General features: G+C 36.5%; 2 protein-coding genes across 3 annotated transcripts; one reads left to right on the plus strand and one right to left on the minus strand.

The window, feature by feature from the left end:
• Window positions 1–4627: 4627 nt before the first annotated feature.
• LOC129802282 (uncharacterized) lies at window positions 4628–6316 on the plus strand. Its single transcript, XM_055847995.1, has 3 exons — window positions 4628–4812; window positions 5257–5361; window positions 5421–6316. Exons 1-3 carry the CDS (start codon window positions 4737–4739, stop codon window positions 6251–6253), a joined length of 1014 nt encoding a protein of 337 aa, XP_055703970.1. The 5' UTR covers window positions 4628–4736; the 3' UTR covers window positions 6254–6316.
• Window positions 6317–8423: 2107 nt separating this feature from the next.
• Window positions 8424–14264, minus strand: LOC129802283 (insulin-degrading enzyme-like). Of its 2 annotated transcripts, none has more exons than XM_055847997.1 (4): window positions 14063–14264; window positions 13856–13972; window positions 11330–13796; window positions 8424–8896 (listed from the first exon to the last, which is right to left on the minus strand). In XM_055847997.1, the coding sequence occupies exons 2-4, from the start codon at window positions 13903–13905 to the stop codon at window positions 8465–8467; spliced, it is 2949 nt and encodes a 982-aa protein (XP_055703972.1). In that variant the 5' UTR covers window positions 13906–13972; window positions 14063–14264; the 3' UTR covers window positions 8424–8464. The 2 variants fall into 2 exon arrangements, with proteins under 2 accessions (XP_055703972.1, XP_055703971.1); XM_055847996.1 differs by having other exon boundaries at window positions 14041–14264.
• Between the last annotated feature and the right edge of the window lie 2907 nt (window positions 14265–17171).

The following is a 17171-nucleotide window of genomic DNA, read 5'->3' on the forward strand; positions in this document are numbered from 1 at the left end:
AAACCTATAAAATGTCATCACCTGATGAAATTTTTGCCAACGAGGGGAATTCACTAAGACAAAATTGGCATTTTCTCGCCTTTAGCGAGTTTTTTTTTTTGAATATTGATATACTTGAGAGATAAATATTTACGATATTGTGACCTTTTTTGATCATTGTAGTCTTCATTGTGGTAAAACCCATTCAATTGTTTATTCATGTATGATATTGTACTCTTTATAAAAGATTTGGCACTTCACCGCACTTTGGAATTATCTCCCAATATTCTGATTCTTGGTCTATTTTTTTTTTAAATTTAAATCATAAAAATATTATCAAATAATTTTTTCACAAAGAGAAAGTTACGCTAGGGAAAATGCTCTCTGCAGTTCAGACTTTACCATCTTTTTCCGGGAAAATCGAAAATTAATCTTAATTTTTGCTACACAAAAAGAATCTGTAATTCATTAAGATCCATTGCTTACCTCATTTAGTATTTAAAGTTCTTAATTTTTTGTTACAAGACAAATAAAAAAGCAATATCGATTTGTTCCAAGGCATATGGTACAATTTTTACATTCGAATGTGAAGGTACATGCCTCTGAATCTCGAACAGTTTCTGAAAATATTGCTGTCGAAACATTAAACGAGGTATTATTTATAAGCCTGGGCCTAATACACTCATTGGAACTATCATTTTAGTGAAACAAACTATCGAAAAAAAATTTAATTTTTCTGAAGTGTTACTTTTTCTTTGATAATAAAATTGTTGGAAAAAACCATTTTATCGATATGGAAACTATAAAATCCGATGTAAAAAGAGAAATGTGGTGCTCCATGACCCCATACATTGAATTGGCCGGTAAGGCTAGCTTGCCTAGAATGCTGTGAATTTTTTTTTTCTGTATAGTCTATAATTTTTCAAAAAACTTAATAAAATTGAAAATTGACTAAGAAGTGTACAATGAATGCAATTTTTAAACATATTAGCTGCAAAATAAGATTAAATTTTAAAATTTAACAATGGAAAATCGATTTAAGGAAATGATTGAGTTTAATGGCATATATGGACGATATTTTATCCTAGGCAATTGTAATATCATACCCAATGTGGTCATATTAGTAAAAAGATGTTTTTTTTTAAATCAAAATGTATCATATTATACTTATTTGAAGTTCATTAGCCGAGGAACAATAAATATATTTTCACTTATAATGAAAATTAATTAATCTTTGCAACATTACTCGATTCTTATTTTTCTATTACAAATGTTTGACAAATCTGAGTTGTCGACACTGTACCAGTCGGGTAAAAGTATCTACGTCACTGGCAGTTCGATATGGCCCACCTTTTATACTTGAAACATCTTGGCTTGCCTGCACTTGAAGAAAAAAAAACACACTACAAGAAATTTCTACAAAACCAGGGGGCTTACAACTTTGAAAGTCTCCAAACTTTTAAATTTGATTTTTGACCGTTTAATCTTTAAGAAAATTTCAAGAAAGCTGGAAAAAATTACGGAACTAACAAAAATTAGAAATTAAAAAATATTTTACTATGCTTGCCCTGTTCAGCCCTGTTCGCTTTGATGATTTAGAAATGATTTTATTAAATATATTTTTTATGCCAATCTGAAAAAGAGGATGAACTTCAATTCACAAAGGCTTAAGAAACATAATATATAATTGTTAATAAAACAATAAATATAAATAAATTGTATTGTATTTATATTTATATTTGTCAGGTTTACACTTTTACATTTTTATATTGAATCCTGAGTTTGTCCATGAGTGCCTAAGTTAATGATAAGAATAGAGGCCTAGCTATACTAGCTGTTGGCCATAAGAATGCAGCAAGATATCACAACATACATAGAAACCAAGACCGTAAATGAAGTACTCTAACGTGTCCGACAAAAAAATAAAAATAAGATAAAAACAAGATAAACCCAAAAAGAGAATAACAAACGAAGGTCAGAAAATCAAATCAGATCAAATCAGTATCGGATCACAGTGACGGAATACACACGCGCCACCGACCAGTCCAATAATAAACCGACCAATAAATAATAATAATCGATTTTAATTTTGGTCAAATCGAGTCATTTCACGAAGTATATAAAACAAGCCTCACTTTAACAACAAATATTAAAAATTAAATAAACTATGACGTTAAAATAAATTATCATAAACTTTTACCATTCAATTTTCTACGTCCTAAACTCTACCTGCAGGGGAATTGTGTAACAGTATGACAATGTCATATGACAAATTTAAAATGATCAGTAGACCCTTGCTCAATCGGCTCTTTTTCAATCGGGCGAAAAATTTTGTTGACAATTTCCATGTTTGATTTTGAAGCAAATTTTCTCAAATTCGCTGTAGTTCCTCTTGTTTTATCGTAATTCTTTATATTTTTTGCGCTTTTTGTGGAATTTAGAATGACTTTAATGCCTGAGTCTCTCGCGATAATTCGGATGACATTTTGCCCCATATATGCCCGATTGAGAGAAAGTCTATTGAATGGTAAATTCGGAAGAACTAATGCAAAATTCGATTCATATCAGTTACTAAGAGCTTCATAGAGCTTCTTGCAATGACTATTCGATTCTCACAGGCCAATGGGGATCTCAGTGGCGCAATGGGCAAGGCCGTTGGGTCTTGTGCGGATGAGATCTCTGACTCGACTAAAAAACGTAGTTTTCATCAAAAACATGCTGAAAACGCTGTATTTTTTTAGTTAAATGTGTTCGCTGGGTAATTGAGCTCTGGTCGCCCACCAACGAACTTCTCTTGAATCCTAAAAAATCACAAGTCCTGATAATTTCTAAAAAATCTTCCACCATTACTATCACCTACTCCTTCACGGAGAAATCATTCCATATGCTGATCAGCTGACAAACCTGGGGATAGTTTTTTAAAACACTGTCTTGGTCTGATCATGCTACCTCAATTTACCGTAAAGTTAATTACTCCCTGTAATATCGAAGAGCTCGGTGTAGCCAAGGGTCTGCTTTATGGATTTTATGCGTTTTGATATTTTAAGATTGAGGTTATGACGTTTTGAGGTTAGGCTTAACATAACCTAAAAAATGTCCGCTACAGTGCCCGGTCTCTAATCTGGATCGGCGTAATCCTGACGAGTTCTCGACGGTTACATTCAAAATAATTTTAAGGTCATGTATGCATGTGTGTTCAGCAATGAAAATGAATTATCCTGTGATGTTTTTGTTTAATAAATGAAGTATAATAGCATAGAATTCTTTAATTATGTCCTTTAAATCTTTTTTAAAATTTTTATTCGAATTCTACAAAAAAACAACTTGTATTACATTTTCAGTTGAACAAATTCAAAAAATCCATACGGAGAAGCGGACATCTGTCATATTGTCTGCCAATCATCCGGATTACAGAGCGGGCACTGTCCCCATAGCAAAAGAAAGGGGAATAAGAAGTCACAAGAAAAAATTCCTGGGAATTTTCCAGTATTTTTCCTTGGTAAATTCCACAGAAATTCTCCATGGTATATTTCCAAGGAAATTCCCACGGATTTATAGTGGATTTTTGTGTGGAATATTTCCCAGGAAATTTATGAGGATTGAACATGGATTTTTCCACCAAAGAAAATGGAGAACAAATAAAGCTGTCACATGCATCTAATATTTCCATTTCCCTATATTAAAAAAAATAGTAAATTTCACGAGGACTTTGATATATTTTATTAAATCAGCGATAGCAAATTTACACTTTAGATAAGAAAAAGCTATCGCACAAAAAAATATTTTCATACAAAAATACATTCCATGAAATGAAAACACCTGTATTTCAGGTCCACAGTCTGTTTATTGTTATCACTTCATTATTATCTATACAAAACGCAGCGTCGCATAATTCATAATGTTATAACCCAGAAATCACTAAGATCTCTTTGCATAAAATTTGCGAGCAAAATAATTCATGCATATTGTAGCGCCACAAACATTTTCTAGCGGTAAAGCGAAGAAATAAACGTGTGGAATTTTCTTAGAAAACTGTATGGAAATGTAGTGGAATTTTCCGTGGAATTGTTCCTTGGATTTTCCCCAAGAAATCGCCCCCAGGGGGCGTGTTGCGGTAAAATCCATGGAAAATCCATAGGAAAACTTCTGGAATATTCCATGGAAAATTCCAGCGGAATCCACGGATGTTTCACGTTTGATTTTCCATACAAACCTTCCATGGACTTTTAATAGAAAGTGACGTAGGATTTCCATTGGATGTTGTTCAAATTTTCCATGGCCTCTCCTAGGAAAAATTCCATGGAAGACATTGCAGAAATTTAGCGTCAAATTCCGTGGAATAAGCGGAATTTGATGCAAAATTTCCAATGGAATTTCCGCGAAAGTTTGCTATGTGGGTAACTTATTATTTGAATGTTATCATTTGGATCGCCATTGTGAACCGAAAAGCCGAAACATTTCACAGAAGAATTATAGATAGACATAGAATTTAGCTTCCGTAGCAAGAAATCGTAAATTATGAAAGAATGCTAGTGGCTCTGAAAAGTCTCGTGAAAAGTGGATACATTTCTTTGCTGGCATTCAAAATCAACTCGTGAAATATAAATAAAATAATTATTTTGTCAACATCTTCAGTCGTGTACCGTCATCTCACGGTGTTGGTGGCATATCCCAGAGTGTTTCTAGAGCTGTAAAAAAAGTGCATAAATCCGTGATTAAATGTGAAGAAGAAAAGTTCCTTAACAAATCAAGTAAAGATGCTTCTTTCAGTGAAATTACCATTTGTCTCATTACTTCTTTTGGGATCAGTAATATCCATCTTGGCGACAAATGGTAAATATCTCTGTGAATCTATTGAGCTATTGGGAGGTTTTTTTGTGGTGATAATGCCTTAAAAGAGTCGGAAAAATCACCCTCTCGGCAATAAAAATGTTTTTTCCTCTCTCTTTGACTTCCTTGAATGTGAAGAAGTTGGCTCTATAAATAACTGACACCATCGAAATGGTCAATTTAATCTTCCTGAATGGGCCATTTAGTCCTACAACTTTCGTAATATTAGACTTTAATGTAAAAATAGACACTTTGTGAATAATAAATAATGAAATTATTAATTTTTCCGTTGGGAGCATTCACGTGTTCGCAATAAATAATCCGCGCGCGGCTATACTTTTGCGCGCGCAGACGGGTTGCCAGATGGAAGATTTGGATTTTCGCGCGCATTCTGCTTGATTCTTCTCTAATCTCTAATCCTCAAGGAATGCACTTTTTCAATTTCAGAACCAACAGAGACTCAGCTGGCTCAGTGTACTATCACTTCTGGAGATGTTAAGGCTTCCGCTCAGGCGAGTCTCACCACAAAACTCGAGGGAATTTGTGAATCAAGTGAGAGAATTCATTTTTCTCTTATATTCTGTTCCTAAAATTTATTTTTTGTCCAATAGACAGCCTCTATACGGCCTTTACATACCTAGAGTCCAAATTGATGCAAGAAATCTACAATATTCGCCTGATTTTGAGTCAAATTCAGAATCCTCACTACAATCTCATGCAGCACAATCAATTCCTTCATCCTCCAGTCAACATGGCTCCCACAATCTACCACAATATCCAAAAAATTGTCGATCAAGCAAAGGAGCAGTCTTCCAGTGAAGTTACCTCACCACCTGCCCCATCGACGCCCCCAGAGAGTCTCAATGAAATCCCAGAAATCACCACAAAACAGAGTATCTTCTTCACAACAGAAACCCCAGCGGCAACAGGAAAACCTTTCCTGCTGAAGTCTCTACCCTCAAAATTCTCAAGCACACGCGAATCTGAGATCCACAAGTACAACAACACCATCCTCTCTGGACAAGAAACCCAGATCTTTACGTATTATTGGCGTATTGATCACTACAAGGAAAAGCTGAAGAAGAACATCAGCCAAGTGGAGAGTCCAACATTCGTTATTTCTGGACAGAATTTGCATGTGAAAGCAGAGCTAAATCACCTCAAACGAGACTATCTCTACCTGCAACTGGAGCAATCACCTAAGGATGTCACCGGAAACAGTTCCATCATCCTCGAAACGGGAAGTATTTTCAAGGAAATCGAAACGAAGAAGTTCTTCAAGCACAAAATTGCTATTCTCGATCATACCAGTGCAAAGAGTGATCTCATCTCCCAGGAATTCCTCAGCATCAACAGTGGCTTCCCAATTCCCAACAGTGCCATCTTATCCAGCTCCTACTGCCGCAATGATGTCGTCCTGATCAAGATTCTCATTTACCTTTGAGGGTGCTTCGCGGAATAATTTCCCGCCATTTTTTGTAGTGTTGCCATAATAAACCAATTTTTGGAAAGCCCGGCTGACCACGAATTTCTTTCAACTATCGAGTACCAAATGCTAACCGATTTAAATTCAGCTGAAAACATACATAAGGTAAGGGGCTGTAGGGTAAGTGTGCCAAATTCCGGCCAGCTTGCAATTTCGGCCACCTTTTTTGTTCCTCGAATTTCCATGAACTTTTAGATTTTACGTACTCTAGAGATTATGCAATGCAAAAGAATAACAAAAAATGTAGCTTCTACAAACGAGATGACGTGAAAAAGATATTGGAAGAATTCCCGAAGGACAAGGAACTATGAGAATGAAGGTGGCCGAAATAGGGCACCAAAGCTATGTCTACATTTTTATTCATTTTAAATGTATTAAGAATGATTTTAGAGCAAATAAATACGGTAAACTCTTTACAAGGTTCCAAGCAACACTATTACAAAAGAAAGAATAAAAAAAATCAATTTGTATTTAAAATATTATATTTCAAATTTGAGAATTTGACGCTTGCATGCAACTATGCCGAAATTTGGCACACTTACCCTATGTCGGCCACTTAACTCTTTCGTCTCCTTTGGGACTCTGGGTACCCATGGAAACAACATTTTTTTTTAGACTATCTAGATCTAGAATCGATAAAAATCCAATTCTTCTGGATAATTACAAACTATAAGGATGTCCAAATCTAGGATATTTTTTGCAGGATCCCAATTAACTCCTGAGCTAAGATATTTTTGGCCAAAAATCGTGAATTTTCGATTTTCTGCTTCCTTGCAGATATTGTGACTTTTTTGATATTTCTAGACCAGAATAAGGAAAAACCTCTCGGGGCCAATAAGTATGATAACTAACAATTACAGATTGCATAAATTCGAAAAACTATTTTTTCTTAAATTTTCAAAAGCCTTGTTCAAACTTTATGGGTACTCTCGTCCCCAAAAATCTAGAGGTCAAATGTAAGGTTATCCCGCCAATCCCCGCCATTTGCTTTTTGACACCAACCTTGTAAGAAAATTCCAAGCAGGAGCGACATTTTTGCCAAAATGGCCGATAATTTTGACATTTGGCATCGAGGGAGATTGCTTTCAAGGAAGTTTTTCCTATTCTTCCTGATTTTGGTGAATTCGGATTGTCCAGGAAGTGTTTTTTTGGCTCTTGAGAAAGCTTAATGTGTCTGCAATAACATCGTGTTGAGAGAAATATGTGTTATAGTGTTATTGTGTGAAATATTTTGAGGAATCTGTTGGCAAGCAGGAATTTGCTTGACCACTTCCTGGACATCCCACAAGATACTGGTCAATAATTCTTCTTGTTTTAGTGAACAACATTGTAAAGGAGTCATTTGTCAAGCAAAAATAATTCACAAAATTGATATTATTGGCTTTTGGAAAATTGAAGTTTGTCCAAGTTTGTATCCTTTGCGTTCTTTAGGGGACGAGAGTTCCCATGAGTTTTCCAATTTCCCAGAGGCGGAAAAAAATCTTTCTCTACAAAAGTATCATATTTTACCACTAAGACTTAAAATAAAGTGAGTTTTACTGAAATTCGTTCGCTGTATATGTTGTGGTCCGGAAAGAGTTAAGTTAGTTGCATTTTTTGACCATTTTGAGTAACTTTTTAAATGAGGCAACAAACTTTTGACGAATGAAAAATGAACAACTTTTGGAAAACAATAATTTTTTTATATGAAATAAAATGAAATATTTTTTTCGAAATACATAAATAAGATCTACGAATTACAGGCTACTAATTCGCGAAAAGAAAAATTTTAAAAAGTACTTTTCTTTGTCGTTTTTTGCACTTGGTTTCCCGAACATACATGAGGCAACAAACTTTTGACACCTACTGTACATAAGTATTTTCAGCTGAATTCCGTTAACTTCAAAGCGACACTAGCAAGGCAGTGTCATTTCTATTTGGTTAACACTTTTTGTTAGAGAACTACTAACCAGTCAGCATATTTTTGACTGATTCACTCAGCAAAAACATGCTAAAACCACTGTTTCTTTTACCTGTGCTCGGCAGATATCGAAAAATATATTCAACTCAATTCTATAAACTCTCTGAAAACTCAAAAGTGGATATTTTTCGACGAAGAACCGACAACAATAAAATAAAAAAAAAACAATTTTTCGGTAAATAAATAGTGAATAAAATTTCCAACCACTATTACAATTTACTTCGAGCCCCCTTTCGCCGGATATCGATGTACGGTTGCACCACTGGATATAGTTCCTTGCTGGACTTGAATGTAGACAGATCCGTCACGACTTCTACATTGTCCTGCAAAATTTCATTATCCTGCCCTCCTCCATTTTCATTCTCAGATTGCGATGAGATGATATGAATGGCCAATTTTTGTCTGCGCTTCGAACTTCTAAGAATAGAATCTTTGTAGTACTGCAACAAAGCTTCCTTGGTGACTCCCTTGAGAACAGCCACTTCAGCCTGTCCACGTGAAAAATGATACTGTTGCAGACCAATCTCAGTCCAATACCTGCTGAACCACGACATTAGCTGTCGTGGCTTTTCCAGCTTTATTGCCGCCAGAGAATCTTTGTGCCTCTGGAACTCCTCATCTGGCATATTCTCAATGTGTTCCTGAAAGGAAGAATTTCAACAATAAACCCCTCTTTCTATATAGAAAAGCTGGCGGGGTAGCAGGAGTAGTCAGGTAGGAAAATACTTTAATGCAATTTACCAGAATGAATTATTTCTGTTAAAAAATTAAAACCAAATATCTCCTATTCAAAAGTACAACTAAAAGTGGTTTAATTAATGAACATTTTAATGAACTGCTGACACCGCTGACAATAAAGTTTTAATAAAACAATTTTATTTTCAATTAAAAAAAACTACATTATTCATGATGAAAAATTGGAAGATAATATTATTATAATCAATTTGTTTGTAGAATTTCTGTAACTTTTCGTAACATTGCATTTTTGTAACATAACCAGAAGCAGAACCATATCGTAATCCAAATGAAATTTGAACATTTCTGTTTATAGTAAAAGGTATGTTACAGAAAAAACATTGTATTACTTATATTTTACTAGATAACTAGATACATTAAATAATTTTTAATATTTTGGCAAAAGTGTCAATAGGGGTTCCCTGTCGAACAGACGTTCCTCCGACCCTAATTGTTGGAAGTAAATTCTACACATTTTACAGTGTATTAGATATATTTCTCTATCAGATAATTAAAAATGAAATAAAGTCCTCAATTCTGAGAGCAAGATCAAGAAAATTTAAAGGGTATTCTGAAATCAAAAAATCAAGATCAAGATGTCAAATCTGACAAATTTCTTGGAATCTTGAAATGCAAGACACAAACCGTGTGGATATCAAGATTTGCAATTCTGGAACCAATATTTCAAGATTTCAAGACGTCAAATTTGTTGTTTTCTTGAAATAATTCCAAGAACCTCTTGGGAGGTGCTTGGAATTTTCAAAATACTGACAATTTGAAGAGTTTCTATAAGGAATATTTCTATAGGAGATGGTACAAAAAGAGAAATATTTTAAAAAAATACTGTAATTTGATTTTGTAATTTAATCGAAATGGTACGTATTTTTAGATGTACATATCGAAGTACACCACCCTGAAGATACCTGTAAAATAATCACATCATGCATAAGCATTTCTCGGTTTATCACAGGTCAAAAGTTTGGTTTGCACTGCCTGTGCTCCCGTTTATGGCCTCTCATTTATTCTTTAATACGTCCTATAATTAATTTTCCTAATTTATATGATGAAATTTCAACAAATTCAACAGAGAAATGAAGATATTTTCTAGAAGTGACGTTTCGTTAATTGTGGAAAATCTTGAAATCTTGATTTTGGAAATATTTGACAGCTTGAAATTTTGATTTTGATTTTGGTCTCAGAATTGAGGCCAAAATCTCACATTTGAATATATGATTAATTACCACTTCGTAGAACCCTAACTAAAATTGTCACGGAAGGACCGAGTGGCAGCCGCTGCCACTTATCGAATTTTACATAATATTTTGATATTTTTAATTACATTTTAACATTCAGAGCTTTAGTCAGTTCTTTTCTGGTGTCTGAACCAGAAATTTCATTTCTTTGGGTACTGTATCTAAAGATTTCTAGCCATTCGATGTTTTCATCTTTATCAGAATCATGGAGTCAGGGAAAGTGGTGTGCCTTTTAATACGGCAGCCTTTGAATTTTTAATTTTTCTCTTATTTTTCAAAGGAAAAATTCTACCTAATGAACAATAGTTAATACTATTAACTATTTTCTATTAACTTCGCTTAACAAAATGGATTTTTAGCTTTGGGAAATAAGAGAAAAGTTGAAGCATTCTGATTTTGACGCATTTAAAGGTATGTCACTTTTCCCTATATTTCATCTCAATAATTAGCAAAAACACTTTCAATTTCTTCTTTTAAGGCTTTTATACACTAACAATCAAGAAAATTACATGTGCAGAACGTCAAACTCCCATATAAAATGCATAAGGCAGCAACTGCCACTTGGTCCTTCCGAGTGCAGTTTTTTTTGTTTTTGCAATATATTTACATTAATATTTAATTTTTATTAAAAATTTTATAACGAAAAAATAGCCAGATAAATTCTGCATGCATTCAATCGGGCCTCCAGGCGAAATGATATATTCTTCAATATAAAAAATAAAATTGAAAACTAAATTGGCAGCGGCTGCCACTAGGGTCCTTCCAAGTGTTAAACTCTGACTTATTCCTGACAAATATCCACTTAGTTAGATATGACTTCTCATCATTGTTCCAGCCGGGTAATTTTAGGGTTGCAATATATTGAAACTTGACGCCTTCAATATGGCGTCTCATTCTTTTTAGAATTTTTGACGTCAAAAAGTGTGCTTCAGAAAAATGTTAAGAAATGTGATTTTATTCTTATTCTTTTGACCAGAATGATGGTTTTAGTGAGTGCATTAAGCTTCCTTCTGAGCCGGATCAAATTTATGGGGTAGGGGGAAGAGAGAGAGGGTGAGAAGCAACAAGTTGAGGTGTTGTACTTACCACCATTGAATCCAGGAAAAGTTCCATCCTCTCCTCAACAAAGGCTGTTGGCTGCGACGATTGCACTAGCATCCGAATCCCCTGGACACCATTTATTTTCCTGGCGCTGCAGAAGACAATATAGCCCAGTTGTTCCTTCGTCCGGAGCACATTATTGCACGGCTCTGACAGGATCTGCACCACGAGATCCGTGAAGATGTTGTTGACATCGCTTTGAACACCGCATTGGATGTAAAAGAGTGTGCAGGACGCCATGTGGAACTGATTGTTTTTGCGAAAGAGGAAACTTCGGCCTTCGCCCAGTTTATACTCACGCTTGGGGAAGAGCTGTCGCGCTAAGAGGGGTAGTGTAACGGAATTTGTCTTCTTGAGGCGTTCCTCAATAATTGATGCCAGATCCATGGCATCTCCCTTGGTCACATTGCCATAGATGAGGCATTCAACATGTACACGCGAGAGGAAATCATGAATGAATTGCTGGAGTGTTTCGGGTGTGGTGGCTTTTGTGGCATCGAGAAGTTCCTTCTTTGTCCATGCAAATTCCGTTAGGAGGACACCGAGGTAGTAGACAGCATGCTGATATGGCTGTTCAGCTTCGAAATTCTTGAGTGTTCTGGTGTATTTCTCTTTGAAGATGTCAAATCTCTTTGGATCCACTTTGAAATTATAGAGGGCATTGAGAATATCTTGGAGGAAAAGTTTCTGTTTTTCATTGAAACCACTAATACTTATGCTGATCTCATTTAGGGTATTGCCTACATTTAGCCTCAAACCTGCCAATTCGGCATTGTACAGATATTCAGTGAGATGGTCCCGAAAGAGCATGACAAAGAGATGGGTTAGGTTGCAATTGAGAGGATCTGAGTAGACGAGCGGACTGGAAAAGTCAAAATTCATGAGAGCCTTTGGCTTTCGGAATTCTGCATCTTGCTTATGCCAGACACGAATGTGCGTTGTATCGTAGATAATGGTGGGATAGTCTGTTACATCATCCTCCAGGTCAGCTATTGTAAATTGCGTTGGGATGAAAAGATTCTCTTCCGGCAGATAAAATTGCGGATTGAGTTGACAATCACTCCATGCTTTGAGTTCTTCTGGCCGGAAATTTTCCACTGAAAATTTTGTTCCATACCAAAATTCTGTTCTATCGCACTTTGACTCGACCTTTTTACCAACAACAACTGCCCGCATCTTTTGCGGTTCCAGGTACTTGAGAATATCCTCAATGAGATCCGGACGCCACTCACTGATGAAATATCCAGCTGAGAGGACATCTTCAAAGGGCAGTATTCTCATGGAATGAACAACACTGGACACAAGAGACAGAGGTCCTTCCTTCTCCTTGAACCTAAACTGCATCTCGAGAATGTGACGATACTCATCGAAAATCCTCCGTACAGCTCCTTCAGTCTTCAGCATTTGGATGTACTGAAAGGTGTTGAGGATGACATCGTTGACATTCTCAAAGCCATCTTGCGTCAGATCCACCACAATGTCAAAGAATCCAAAGCCACGAGCTGCCAGAGTGTATCCTGCCATGAGATTGTTGCAGTAGCCCTTACTCTTCAGCTCCGACAACAAACTCCCCTTACCCTCGTGCCCCAGTAGATGCGTAATGTACTTATCCGGACTGGACTTGTACAGGCTCTCGAGATCCGGACAGGGAAATGTTATGGTCAGGGAACGAGTATCTTTCACAGGAACCACATTCACCTTCACACCCAATTCATTTTCCGTATACGGTGATTCTGTCCAGGTAGGCGCCACTACGTCCTTATTAACGACCTCTGAGAACTTGGAAATCACCATTTCCTCCAGCACATCCAGTTCCTCCTTGCCAAAAACCGCCAAACTCATAATATTGGCTGAATACCATTTATCCTGAAACTTCAACAACTCATCCCGGATATTAATCCCCTTGGCTCTGACATCCTCATCGAGAGTCTTCTTATTCCCCGTGCCAAATTTACTGTACGGATGCCTAGGATTGGACAGGGATTTGTTAACTTGTCTCACTCGCCACGAATCCATCGGAACATTCTTCTCATGCTCCGAATGGACAGCATTTATCTCCCGATCTGTCGCACTTTCCGTATAAAGTGGAGCTATAAAAAACTGAGCAAATCTGTCCAGAGCCCCTTCCAACTTGTCCGGAACGATGTCAAAATAGAACTTTGTGATATCTGCATAAGTTGATGCATTGGAATTGCCCCCATGCTGAGCCAAATACGTCGAATAGTCATTCTCATTGGGGTACTTCTCAGTCCCCAGGAACAACATATGCTCAAGAAAATGAGCCAGACCTGGGATTTCCGCTGGATCACTCAAATGCCCCACGTCAACTGCCATCGCGGCAGCTGATCGTTCAGTTGTTGGATCACTTACCAGCAGCACCTTCATATCATTACTCAGCAGCAGCCCTCGATAGTTCCTATTGTCCTCTGCTGACTTGGTAATATTGTCAAATCTGCTCCAACAATCCCCGATCAATAAAAAAACCCCAATCTTCAAAAAATTCCAACTCACCTTTCCACGACATTGTTCATCTTGGCACTGACTTCAGCCGTATTTGCCATTGTTCTTGCCAATAAAATTGTCCTTCTACCCACGAGAAATCTATTCCATTGACTATTGCACAGATTCCTGTCCAGAAAATTCAATCTCAAGTTAGTAAAAATGCCCAATCATGCGTGAAAAAAATATTTCCCCACCTCCACACTAAAGTATTCTTACAAATTCCAACTACAACGTGGCTTCGACCGATGAAATGCATCCAAACTAACCACGGGGAGGCTTTCTCCAAAAGGAATATAAAAGAAAATCACACGAAAAACGAGAAAAAATAGGTAAAATTTAATAATTTTGAAAATGAGAAAATTCCCCGTGAAATTTTCTCTTGAACTTTTTTTACGACTTCAAATGTCACATTGTCGATAAGTTACCTCCCCTCAATCGATGATTTCCCCGACTCCCTTTTTGGAATTTTTTTATTCACCACTGTTTTAAATTCAAATTTTATCGTTGGTCATTTTATTAATCTTTTAGATTTCAAAATTTCATTAATTTCGCTCACTTTCACTCCTCAGTACACTTTGTACTTTGTAGTTTTGCTGTTATTTTGGGTGGCATAGATATAAGTATCCTCCATATCTCCACAAAAGTCGAAGTAATCATATTCGGTTAGTTTGTTTAAATTAATTATCTTTTAACTCTTTCGCATCTTTAGGGTAATGTCATGACTCGGGGAAAAAAGTTTTTTTTGGGTATTTACATTAATTGAAATCTATCTGTTCGTGCACGACATCATAATAGAAGGATGTAAGATTCTTGGCTCATTTTCTCAAGACTCCAGTTAGATTTCAATTAATGTAAATAGCCAAAAAGAAACTTTTTTTCCCGGGTCATATATGACCCTAAAGACGCGAAAGAGTTAAACTCTTATGTATCTTTTCTTCTGTAAAATCAGAGTTGATGAATTGTTGTCCCTTTTGGATTTTATCGGGATTTTTAATAAAAGTCAAGATTTCATTTTTGACTGAAACGAAAGTTTATAACTGTCTTTGTCGCTAGGATCTTCATTGTAATGGATATCTTTTCGATTTACTTTAATACAGTTTGTCATTTTAATTTCGTCAATGAATCCGAAAATATTTACTCTTCGTGGAATGATGGTCTATTAATTTGGAAGGGAAAATTCATAATGATTGGAATTTAATCCTGTGATCACGGAAACTCCAATCAGCTTCTTAACATACTCCGAAACTAGTTTTTCATCATCCTGAAACTTCCCTGCAGCGATGATTTTGGATATCGTTAACATTACTAATAGATTTTTTTCTGTGCACAAGTTTAACCTGAATTATTTGGGACTCCTTCACCTCAGTATCTTGCGTGGCTTCAAACCTTCTTTCGTTGAAATTCTCGTTGTTTTGAGTCACTGCTATCTATACTTTATTTAGAGATAGTGAAATTGATGTAAAGATAGTAAGGTTGGCAGAGCAATTGCGAAATAACAGAATTGGATTATTGAGACCAAGGGTTTTTATTTCAACTGGCGAGCACCTAGCGTTTCATCAGCAGATGCAGTATTTGAAGAAGAGAGATTTATCTCAAGCGCACCGCGATCGTAAATAAATCTCTTGGGAGAATTTAAAATTGGAATTCTGGAACTTCCTTGAGTTAAAGTCGTAATTTGAGCTTTAACTTACTGTTTCTTCCATGCTGCACTACCTCCTAGTGGCTAAAATGCACGGGCCACATGGGCATCACCTCTTGCGCACTCTACTTGTTCTATAGGGGGATTTGGATTGTGATGTTTCTCTGCATATAACGACTACACAGCACCGTCTTTGGCATTTAAGTACTTGTACTAATAAATTGGGGACTTTCCAGAAGATAAAATCTGGCCATGAGCATGGATCTTCAATTTGTTATACATATTCCTGTTTTTAATCTCCACATTGACAATATTTATACCTTTTTGAGAGGTTAATTCCTTCTTCGATGAAAAATCCATCTTTATTTTGATATGAAAATCCTTTTATTCGTCTCTTCCTTCTATAAATTCTTCAGATTCCTCCTATCCACCCACTTTCCTTTCTTCAATTTCAGCTCTTCCTTTCTTCTTCTATGGGTCCTGTGATTCACTGGGGATCTCGGTGGCGCGATCTTGGGTGACTCGTGATGCTGGAGAGCAATTCTTGTTGGCTGAGCAATTCTTGGTGGAGATGTTCACTCCACAAAATTTCGTGCTGAAACAGACCGAGCTGCGTCTATTTCAGCATGAAAGCTGTCTCTTCTTTCCCTCCAATTCCTACTATTGCCAGCGACCTCGTCGCATCGACACCAAATCAGCACCATACAAAATTGCTTCTTTTCCCATCCAGATTCCTTGTCCTCAATTCCCGTGGCAGAGACGATGTCCCACTCTCCTGTGCCCTAAGGTGAGGACACTCCACCGATCGTTGAGGGTTGGGAGTTTATACAAGTATGGTTAAAGCTCTGTTTTGTCATCAGCCTGGATAGCCAGAGGCACTTCTCCATTTTTTTTCTGGTTCCGGGAATACAACTGCTTCACTAGGTTTGGGAGCCGTTGGGTGACTAGATTGATGACTAAGGGCTCGGAGTTGACTGGAAATGTTGCCTCTTAGAATATTCTTTTCTTTTACACTCTCATCTGCTGTGATTTTTCCCTCGAAGTCTCTCCAGACGCTCCAGACTTTAGCAACCTCGTAGCCTCAACATGTAAAATATAACTATACAACGGTTAGCACTCGAATAAAATCATCTCTACCAAATTCCAATGAATCATGTCCCTGTCCCAGTCTCTTATCGTAGCTTTTGATTGATTGACCACATATCTTCTGTAATGGTGTCTACGCATTAGAAGCAATTCTCGTCAAAAATGGTATTTTTTTTTTTAATTCTGACGTTTCTGCCTACAAGGATAGGGGAAATTTTCTTTAAAAAGGCATTTTTTAAAGAAATTTCTACTAGTGTGTAGAGGCCTAAGAGTGTTTTAGCTTGGCTCAAATTTAAAGTTTCAATCAAAAGGGTTTCATTCAAAATATTCTTAATTATCCCATTTCTAACAGCATTTCTTCCAGATTATTCTATTGATGCTCGTGGTTTGTACTGGGTGAGAGATTATCCATCCCTTCTTTTACCCATGACAAATCTTTTTGCGCTACCTTGATTTTTCCACATTTCCCAATTATCAGAATTCTTTATTTTCTCCCGGATATCTTGCGTTTTGCCTCCATTCTGGGAAATGATGAACAACTTTTTGGGGGATTCCCCCGAATCGTTATTCAGAAAACTGCAAATTGTCTCTGTCAAACTC

This window comes from Phlebotomus papatasi, chromosome 2 (assembly GCF_024763615.1).
Source record: "Phlebotomus papatasi isolate M1 chromosome 2, Ppap_2.1, whole genome shotgun sequence".
Classification (NCBI taxonomy): Eukaryota; Metazoa; Arthropoda; class Insecta; order Diptera; family Psychodidae; genus Phlebotomus; species Phlebotomus papatasi.